This window comes from Hypomesus nipponensis, chromosome 18, assembly GCF_054491055.1.
Source record: "Hypomesus nipponensis isolate SF chromosome 18, ASM5449105v1, whole genome shotgun sequence".
Taxonomy (NCBI): Eukaryota; Metazoa; Chordata; class Actinopteri; order Osmeriformes; family Osmeridae; genus Hypomesus; species Hypomesus nipponensis.
In genome coordinates, this window is record NC_140378.1 from 12,462,670 (window position 1) to 12,473,170 (window position 10,501).

The window sequence follows — 10,501 nt, forward strand, 5'->3', positions numbered from 1 at the left end:
TTTAAGTAATTTAAACTATACAAGCCACTTATTCTCAGTACCAGTCATCTGTTTGCAGAGCTTGTAGGTGTTTGCTGTGTGTTTCCAGTGAAGGTATCTGTCTGTGTTTCATCCCCTCGCAGGAGAGCCGAAGGGAGAGAAGCAATAACTTCCAGGCATTCGTAAAGATGGCTTTGGAGACATTGCTGGGATCCTGCCACCGCAAGCATGGGGGTCCTCCGGGCAGGCAAGGATGAGAACAAGCTCTCCTCCCTTCCCCTCTTTTTCCCTGGACCTGCAGACAAGGCTTCTCTCTTGTCTAGTCTAACAACAGCACTCATCTGGTCTCCTCACTCTGAGGCAGAACATGAACTTGATCTCCATCCATCACTGTTGTTCACCTACCCAATGCCAGTCCCCTCACCTTCCATCATGTTTCCTTCCCTCCAACACTCTGCTCTGGCCAGACTGAAGCTTGGGAAAACACACAACGTAATGTCATGCTCAGGATCTGAGCTTTAAACTGAAACCTTTACCCAAACTGTCTTTCCCTATCTTAACCCACCTCTCCCCCAAACTCCATTATTTGACTAACTGTCTAATGGTCCAATCCATTTGTATAAATACATAAGATAATAAATGACTATTTCATAAAGCAATCCAGCAGTTGCTTGATAAATATGTTATGTGGCCACAAAAAAACAAGGATGGCAATTTAGATTTCTTATCAAATTTTATTAAAAGCTCGTCAGTAACTTAATATCTAAAGTAAAAGTTCCACAACAAAGAAACTAAATTTGATCAATATTTTAGAAGAGTGGAAAGAGAATGCGTGGTAAGGCTGTACACTTGTGCATTTTATCATTTGTAACATGAATAATGAAACATACCTAGTCCACAGCATACTGAATAGTTGTCACTTTATAACCACAGAGATACAGGGGAGTCCTACATTTATTGTTACGACATTAAAATGGGAACATATCTTGAAAATGTTCTGATGTACAATTACTGACCAGACAACCACATTGAAAGGATCAAATAACACATACTAAATGTAAATAACATACCACAAGAAATATTCTATGATTGAAATAATTAAATAATAACAGCTTGTCATTTGCAAAAACATTTTGCAAAAACATTTTGGATTGTAAGTTACAATGAAATTCTACCTTAAACTTCTTATCTGTGCTTTGTCTACACAATGATAAACGGTCTCTTATTTGAAACTAGGGATTGCATGCTAAAGAAATAAGTGTGTAATACACATAGCAAATATTTCTTTATATTCAAAAAAGGAAAAACCATAGAGGAAGAGCATCCTTTTCCAGTCAGCTGTAAACTGGGTAACAAGATAACAAGTACCTTGGATGGGGTGAGAGGCTGATCACCTCCATACTGACAGTTACTGATTGCGAATCGCAGAGGCATATGCAACGTCTGTCACAAATTCAGTTCAGGTAGAACAATGTTCTGAGGACGGAGAAGGGCATTATTTCAAGTGTATCAAAAATAGTCACCAGCAGGATGTAGAGTAGATTGGATAGGTCATGTCCTGAGCACTTTTGGTTTTGAGGAGAACGTTGAAAGCCTAGCCATGAGCTCTGCGTGTCCCGTGCACAAGGATGTCACAGTGCAAGAGGGAAGCCCCTGTTCCATCAAGCCCCTCTCATTATTGCTCGCCTTCTTTCTCCCTCAGTCCACAGCTCTATTAAAGGATGATGCGGTAGACCACCCAGCAACCAAAAGTCAGCCAGTGAGACATCCAGCTCAGGTCAGTCCACTTCTGAATCGTGTGATTGGCCACATCGCCCTGTAGAGGGAGACGGAGGGAGGAACCTCTATGAAGGGCTAGAAGTAAAGGCATGCAGTTCTGCGTGTGAACTGCACAGTCACATACTGTGTAGTCTTGAAATTGTACCTACCTCATCATCATCCATATAGTCCACACTAGAGTTAAAGACAGAGCCCAAGTAGGCCAGGTGGAGCACTGCCAGGGCACTGAAGGCAATATTAATGATGTATACCCACAGGGCCTGTTCAGAGGGAGGGGGAAACGTTATAGAGTAAGACATGGACAGACAGGCAAAGATATTCTCAGATCGGTAAGATCCACATAGATTAAATTATTGCAATACCTTTTTGTTCTGGTGATTGCAGTTTGCCCCACATTTCTTTGACAGAATACATGCGTTGAAAATTGTTGCTAGTCTCTTCCGCAAAACTGAAAAGACAGAAATACAATGAGACAGAGAGACAGAGCAACGCTTGCAATATCCCACCAGCACAGGCCTTTACAAAATTATATAAGGGACCAAGTGAGGTCAATTGAATTGTCACTAGGACATCTCTCCTGTGCCAAGTGCAGAAAACCAAGGACTAGGTCACATGGCATCTTACCGTGCTCGATGTATGTGATGAAGCCCAGCGACAGCAGGACTGCACCCAGATGGAAGCTCAGACCCTTCACATCAAAAGTTTCAAGAGTCAGGAACACTCAGGAGGTTAAGTCATACTTGGCTGGAATAGGGTACAACAACATACTCACATGCAACAGTGCACTGGCTGTGTATGTCACCAGGATGGCAGGAAACGTTCCAAGACTGAGAGCACTTGTGAAAACATCTGTTCAATCAGAAACAATTCTTTCAGTTCTCAAGCCAGGACATGCTGTTATTATTATGAAGAAACTATACATTCAAAACCAATAAAATAAAAACTTTTGCAACATATATGTAGTAAAGTTGCACAGTGTTCAAATGAAGAAGAACATTTTTGAAACGCTCAGCCCCATGTTCACATTAAAACTTACAGGTGTTAAGCCAGCTGGACATGGGCAGATTCCAGGAAGTTACCACTTCCACCATAGACCTTGGGAACTCAACATTCAGGGGCTTGGCCACAGTCATATCCCTGAAGAATAAAGGGCAGACATGCATACTGGGAAATCTGACAGCTGAATTGAATGAATGTGTACTGATTAGTCTGGTATCAAGCTGCTTTCATGGCACTGACCATTTGAGGTTGTCCTTCTCCTCAGTGAAGCCTGCTCCTGCCAGAGTAGTGGTCGTTTCACTTAGGTAACTGACAAAATAGTTGCTGAAGTGAAAGGAGACTGCATTTTCGTAGGCCAGCAGCCACCTAAACAAAGTTCAGAAGAAGGTCATACCATTCTGTTACAACGTAAACACAAAGGTTACACATCAACGTGTAAAATAAACTTTGTTGTTAATTAGTGAGGAATGAAAAACATACCTTGCCCCAGAGCCTCTGAGAACCACATCATTAAAAGAGAATGTTGAGCAATTAATCACTGATCAACACTTATCTAACTAACACACATTTGAAAGTCTTACCATGTCTGTGTGCATCATGGTGTGTGTGGGCAAGGGAGAGACAGTAAGTAGGATGTGGAAATTCTGGGGTGGGTTTGATGGGGGTACAGACGTGCAGGTGATGGGGGAGGTGTTCCGGCTGGTAAATTGGGAATGCACATGCAGTACAGAAACAGATGAAACAGGACACATAAAACAAAAATGCAATGAGAGTATATATAGTATATTATTAATAAAATACATAATGACCTGATCTTTCTTCTCTTTTTGCTGGAGCCCAGAAACAATGAGAGAATGTGGAAGCATTAGTGCAACACTAATGAGGCAGTCAGCAAGTACTATGGAGTTAGGAAGTCAACCAACCTGCGTAGCAGCTTATCCCCATAGATGGGGATGAAATAAGGAAAAAGGTAGGGGGCAACACAGTTAGAGATGACCAGACAGAGCTGGCTTTTCACCCAGCTGATGCACACTTTGGCTGTCCAGGAGAAACTCTGTCAACGAGGAGAGAAACACAGACACCAGAATTTGTCCTTCTTTTCTGTTTTCCCACATGTTTCCACTACCTCATTGATCTATCCTAACGCTCCTCTTTACGTTTAAGATCTTACCAGCTTGTGCCCTTCTAGGGCCTCTCTGTAGCTATTGAAGCTGATCCAGGGACCAAAGATGACAGTTCCCACAAAATAGATATAGCCCATGAACTCTATAGGTGATGGCACATTGGTCACAATGCCCCTGTCCAGGTCAAAGGCCAGAGATATGGCCTTCATTGCAACAACCATCTGGGAACCTGGACCAACAGATTACAGTTATGAAACATTCACTGAATACCAATTGTCTTGTTCACCCACCAAAGACATCAGACACAACAACTTAAGACTTAAGGCATGTGACCTGCCTCTCATTTTGTGCCAGGTGGTGGTGTCCATCATATGCAACTCCCTGGAGAAAAGAAGAGGAACACATTCTTTCAGTCCGGATTCAAATTAACAGTTAAACAAATAGGAAAACAAACACAATAATGTATATCTGCTTTGACAGGTGACTTAGTGCCAGAGAGGGCTGAGCCCAGGGCTCACTTACCCCAGCAGCAGGTATATGAGCACAGTGATGGATATGAAGGAGCCTCGACAGCTGGAGTGTCGGCACAGGAAGAGGATGAGGTAGCAAAGAAGGCTGAGCAGCACCACCCACACCATGTGGCGCTCAAAGAACAAGTAGAGGGTGTAAAATCCTCCTGCAACTGTACTTAGGTGCTTTACATAAGATGGGAGACCTGGTCACAGGCAAAAACAAAGGAGTATTCTTTCTGTCATTCTTAGGCATCTTACAAATCCTTATTTCATGAATGTTAAAAGGAGCTGGGTCAAACATCAAAAACCTGCAACTTTTTAGATGAATAAAGAGGAATCCCACCCAACATCCAGAGGAGTCGACAGAGCAGACAGATGACCAGAAGCTGCCACACCTGCTCCAGGCCCTGCTGAGCCGTGGGCAGCAGGCAGCCCTCTGCAAGTTCTTGGAAGAACTCCTGTCTGCTAAAGGCTGCCATCACACCATGCACTCACACACCTGACAGGAAAAACAAATCAATGTAACTCATATGGTACCAACCAACCCTTCAGTTGTCACCATCTCAATGTGAAATGTGCCGGCAGCCAGACGAGAAACGACATATCCCACCATGCACCGCGACTGACACCAGACATGCCCCCCACATCCGTGCTGTGCAGTAACCATCCACTGCGGAATTTAACGATGTCAACGATCTCATATGAGTACAAAAGCTATCGTTGTGTTTTACCCACTTATGTAAGTAAATCCATTAAAAAACGGAGCTATAAATTGACGATATCGCAGGGGAGACACATTGCTCACTGTAAAGATCTTGAGCTAGCTTCCCTGTATTATGCGCAGTGCAGTTGTCTTCATATCTGTTTAGCCATAACTAGACCCTTTGGTTTTAGAACGGTTATTGACTATTACTGGTGACAATGGTCAATCGTGAACCCAGACAACCGGTCTCACAGAAGCAAGCAGTTCAAATAGTCTACGTGACCTCTCATGTGAGGCTGCTCTCCCCCAGCACATCACTGTCACAGACACTCATTGCTGCACTTTCAGTGAAAATGCTTCTTACCCCAATAAATCTGTAGCAAGTTGTTCCGTAAAACGTGTAATTCAGCCCGTCTCTTAAAACATAACTTGACACATCTGTTTCATTAACACTAGATCCAGATGATGGTAATCTGAAGAACACCAATGGCACTCAACAGCATCATCAGCTTCTGTCACTCATGATCCTATTCATTCAGAGCTGCCGTAGGATATATATGGTCCAATCATTTTCTTTGCTCGAGAAATGTAACCAATCTTTGCTGTCCTTGGCACCAAGTGCACCCGCGGAGCGAATCATAAACAATATTATTCAACGGTAGTTGGTTTGAACCAATGAGATACGTACACCAAATGAAATGTTCCGCCCTCTAACCCAAACCGATACGGGACTAGTTTCGAGGAGTGGTGGTGCATAGTTAGCCATGGTAAACTATAATTTAATCAAACTAAACTGACTTTCTTTACGCAACTATACGCTCTTTAAATAATGATTACCTCTGTGAATAACATTGGGTGATAAAAGTTTACTATCTGTGAGACAACATAACACACTTTACACATGGGTGGCGTTTTTATTTGTTTTAAAATGTAACTGTCCAATTTGAATCTTTGAACCAAGTTGCATGTCTCTTCTATTATATACGGTCTAACATCAAGGACATAAGGAAAAACTTTAATCCAGTAATTATTCAACAAACCATACTTTCATTTACATAGGAGTCTCCTACTACAATTGCTTGATAGTAATTGACTTGACTGAACATGGAGTTAATAAAGCCACTGCAATATGTTATACTGATGCAACCTATAGTCTGGGGCATTGGGTAACTCAATTTAAATCAACATCATGTGTTACTGAGTGAATTAATTGGTTTCCTCCTTTAACATGCATTACAAAACAACAAGATTGTAATCCTTGGAGGTGGTGAACAGGCGCACACATCAGGTAGAGGTGTCAAGGTCAGTAGTTTACTAGCCCACTGCATTACCATGTGGCTGTTCAAATAGGCATCTATACAGCATATTTACATGATGCTTTACAGGTTGGCTACATTTACAAGGTTATCATGGTTACATTCATTGTATAGAATGGAGGTTAGAATCGATACAGGCACTAGGAATGTTTAAATAACGGCCAGTTTCATTTAAGCTATGTTGTGATGAAGAACAGAAGACAAGTTATTTTAAACAATGAGTAACCTTAAACTGCCAATGCCCCCCAAAAAGAAGAGACGCCACCTAAAAGAATATTATGGAATTCGAAAAATGGAATACTAAAGTGCAGCTCAGAATGTTTTCATATCATAGTCTCTAGTAGACTTCCATTAAAATGTTATCAAAATAGCTTTCAAAACATTTGCATGATAATACAATATTACATAAATCTGTGGATGCATTGACAAAGTATGTGTGAAGATACAGTATTACAATCTATAACTTTGACATGATCATAATGATCATGTGTCATCACAGCACAACCTCTATGTCATAAGCTATTCGATGCATTTTGGGTGGTTTCTTGTGCACAGACCATAACTCCTCTTCCTGCCCCAAGGCTGAAGTCATAGGAACAGAAAGATGCCTTTTCATCTCTTTCTTTTCTTTCTTCTTTTTGGACACATTCAAATTTACTGGCAAAAAGCGGTTTGAGTTGAATGATGTCTGATTAGTCAACCTAGGCATTTGACTGAGTTTTTGTTCAAGTTGCTGTTGCAGTTTGTCCTGAAGCCTATACTGACGCAGGACATCAGACTTATGAGCCATGTGATCAGGCAAGGCAGGTGTTTGGTTTAAAGCCAAAACCACAGTCTGAGTTTCAACCTCCTGTGAAGGAACAGGCTCTGGGTCAGAGTCAGAGTCATGCTCCAAGTCAGGAGGAAGTAGAGTTGGGCCTTCCCCAAACGGGAGCACATGCTTCTGGCAGAACAGCACACCGCATGTCTTGCAGCGGTAAATCTCTTCTTTACAATGGATAGACTGATGGCGCTTTAGGTTGTGGTGTGTGGTAAAGGAGCGCTCGCACTGGTCACAAGGGTAAGGGCGTTCACCTGTGTGGACACGCTGGTGCTCGTTGTAGTGGCTGCGGCTCAAGAAGCGTTTACCACACACGCCACAGGGGAAAGGCCTCTCTTCATCATGAAACTGCTTGTGTCTCACAAGTTGAGGGAAAGTAAAGAAGTTCTGTTGGCATTTGTCACAGTGATAGTAGCTCCCAGGAGCGTCCATTGTGGGTGGTATCAGCACCGGGAGGGGGCGCTTGAATACTTGAGGCAGCAGTGCTGGTATTTTGAATGTTGGTGTTGACGGCACTTTCGAAATCACTGGCAGTTTGTACTGCTCTGTTTCAGTAACCGAAAGCAAAGTATCGTTCACTTTCACCGCTGCCGCCATCTCCTCCGCCATGTCTGCTCAAACTCTGGGGGGAAAAAAACGAAATAAATGATATACATTAGTGAGCCGTGTTCATGAAGCGGGATCGACCTTTCGAAGCAATGGGTACCGATACTAAAGTGTCGAGCAAATAACACTTGATCACCCGTGGAAGCTTCGGACGTCACACAAGCAGCTGACACTGACAGTGTGGTTCTACCAGAGCCTGTTGAAGGAGAGCCTTGCCACTCCCTATTAAGCCCCATTGTACCGAATTTTGTTGCAGTTCCACCAGAGTTCCACTGGGGGCGATCGCGGTCGAGTGCAAAATGAATGGGAGTCTATGGAGCTAAACGGCTAAATTTGTCTCTTTCACATGACTGTCGTTGAGAAATCTCAGATTTGATAGTAGTTTTTGCATGTTCAACATGGATTTTAGGTCAAAAGTTGAATGAACGAGTACTTATGTCCTTTTGATTTCTTAAAGGGTGAGTCGTTGTTGCCCATAACACGCTAGCATTCTGCTAATGAATGCTGATTGGTTAGTGAAGGACTGACTACAACTAGAGATTATTAGCAACTTCATTAGCAAGCCAAAACTCTTTCTAGCATGTGTATTGACAGGGGGAGCCTAGCCTGTCAGCTGTGTTGTCGATGCCTCCAGAGAAAAGTGGACGTAACCAGAGCTGGCCGTCAAGCAGTATCTCTGGCCGTACAATATCTATGACGTCAATTACATTTTAAAAGGCTTATTAAAACAGAAAGGCGACTTTAAAAAAATCTAACAAAATAAAATTCATTTGTATAGCCCTTTTTACACGCAAGCATGTCACAGAGGGCTAGCACCCAGCGGTGTTCATTTTTTTGCCTCCCCTTTCGAATACACAATTCAAATTACTAGACAAAAAATAATATCCTGAGAAAATAGGATTTTGAGGGGTAATATAATATGATTAATAATAAAAAATATGTTTTTGTCTCGTAATTTGAATTCTGAATTCGAAAGGGGAGGCAAAAAAAATACACACTGCTGGCTGTTAGATTGTTTTAAAGTCGCCTTTCTGTCCTAAAAAGCTTTTGAAAATGTAATTGACGTCCTACACATCGTACGACCAGAGCTACTGCTTTACGGCAAGCTCTGGTCACCTACTTTTTTCTCTCAGGGCATCGACAACACAGCTGACAGGTTAGGCTCTTCCTGTCAATACACATGCTATAAAGAGTTTTGGCTTGCTAATGTTGTTGCTAATGTTGCTAATGCTCTGACATTCTGATTCCGTTCATTCAACTTTCGACCAATAATCCATTGTGAACATGCAAAAACTACATCAAATCGGAGATTTCTCGACGACAAATCAGGCGAAAGAGACAAATTTAGCCGTTTAGCTCCATAGACTCCCATTCAACATGCACTCGCTCGCGATCACCCCCAGTGGAACTCTGGTGGAACTGCAGCCAAATTCGGTACAAAGGGGCTTGACAAGGCTCTCCTTAAACAGGCTCTGGGTATAGCGATAGACCTCCATTCATTCTGCACTCGACCGTTATCGCCCTCATATGGAACTACAGTGGAACTGCAACCAGTTAAGAACCCGGAAGTTCCCGAGAGAGGGAGTTTTCGCTTTATTAGACATTCTCTGGTGCTACAGTCTATTAGGATCCGAGACAAACAGCATTTTATTCAAACGCTTAAAAGACAAAAGAAATCACTAATATTCGTAGGTTATAGAGGAGACATATTTACGGACGCTATATAATACATTCATTGACAGAGCCAGAGATAAAGATATATTGCCAGAGCTAGATAGACAGATAGATACAGATGTGAGAGAGTTGGTGTACACAGGCACATACATCTTTCTATAGTTTTGCCAGCCTTCAAATGTGGCCATCCCTTTCCCATTTGCAAAAGCATGTCCTTAACCTTCAATATGCATATACTTCCACTAAAACGAGGTCTCACAATCTTAGCTACACTGAGGGAGCAGCGCTCTTACCACGAGGCCAAACTCAACCTAGCTGACCATGTGAATAATGCAAAGCAAACAGCGAGGGTTCCGGATGTTTTAGAGGATATACATACAGTAGTTAAGAAATGGAAAAAACGTACAGACATAATTTTAAACCATAGCCACATTTGTCCGGGTCTTACCGCTATATCGACGATCCAATAGGAACAGCTGGAAACTTGAGGTGGATCTGTTTTCGGTGCGACGGCTGCAGGCTACTTACATATTTCTGGTGCAACTACCCAATCCGCGTGAAACCAAGATGCAATGTAGGTTCCTATGTAAAATAGTTCCTGTTGAAACTAATCTCACTTAATAGAAAAGCAGAAATACAGACAATAGTTCTGCCGTGCAATCGTTGGCATTGATTTTTTTGTATCTGTTGACACCGACAGAAAAAAGCACGCGTGTAAATACAATTAGTCTAGGGACTACTTAATTTACTGTCCAAAATAGGTTACAACAGCAGACGACACAGACTATTTGGTTGTAGATATAGCCTACTGATTTGAAATCAGAACTGTGTATCCCACTATAAATCAATAACATACGAAAATGCTTGGCATTTCACATTCACATAATCGTTGTTGTTGCATTAAGAAGAAAATGTTGCTAGGTGTCGCTGTAGCCTAAATTAATTGACATTACATTTAGCAGACGCTCTTATCCAGAGCGACTTACAGT

At 42.2% G+C, this 10,501-nt stretch overlaps 2 protein-coding genes across 2 annotated transcripts; both read right to left on the reverse strand.

Annotated features, from left to right (window-relative positions):
• Window positions 1–882: 882 nt before the first annotated feature.
• LOC146252170 (protein-serine O-palmitoleoyltransferase porcupine-like) lies at window positions 883–5,616 on the reverse strand. Its single transcript, XM_084680168.1, has 15 exons — window positions 5,461–5,616; window positions 4,737–4,892; window positions 4,404–4,596; window positions 4,219–4,262; window positions 3,929–4,110; window positions 3,681–3,811; window positions 3,567–3,587; window positions 3,238–3,252; window positions 2,998–3,123; window positions 2,795–2,895; window positions 2,531–2,607; window positions 2,383–2,446; window positions 2,121–2,206; window positions 1,908–2,018; window positions 883–1,795 (listed from the first exon to the last, which is right to left on the reverse strand). The coding sequence occupies exons 2-15, from the start codon at window positions 4,870–4,872 to the stop codon at window positions 1,694–1,696; spliced, it is 1,389 nt and encodes a 462-aa protein (XP_084536294.1). The 5' UTR covers window positions 4,873–4,892; window positions 5,461–5,616; the 3' UTR covers window positions 883–1,693.
• A 380-nt stretch (window positions 5,617–5,996) lies between these two features.
• LOC146252171 (uncharacterized) lies at window positions 5,997–10,059 on the reverse strand. The gene is made up of 2 exons (XM_084680501.1): window positions 9,961–10,059; window positions 5,997–7,854 (listed from the first exon to the last, which is right to left on the reverse strand). The coding sequence occupies exon 2, from the start codon at window positions 7,839–7,841 to the stop codon at window positions 6,906–6,908; it is 936 nt and encodes a 311-aa protein (XP_084536627.1). The 5' UTR covers window positions 7,842–7,854; window positions 9,961–10,059; the 3' UTR covers window positions 5,997–6,905.
• Window positions 10,060–10,501: the final 442 nt, after the last annotated feature.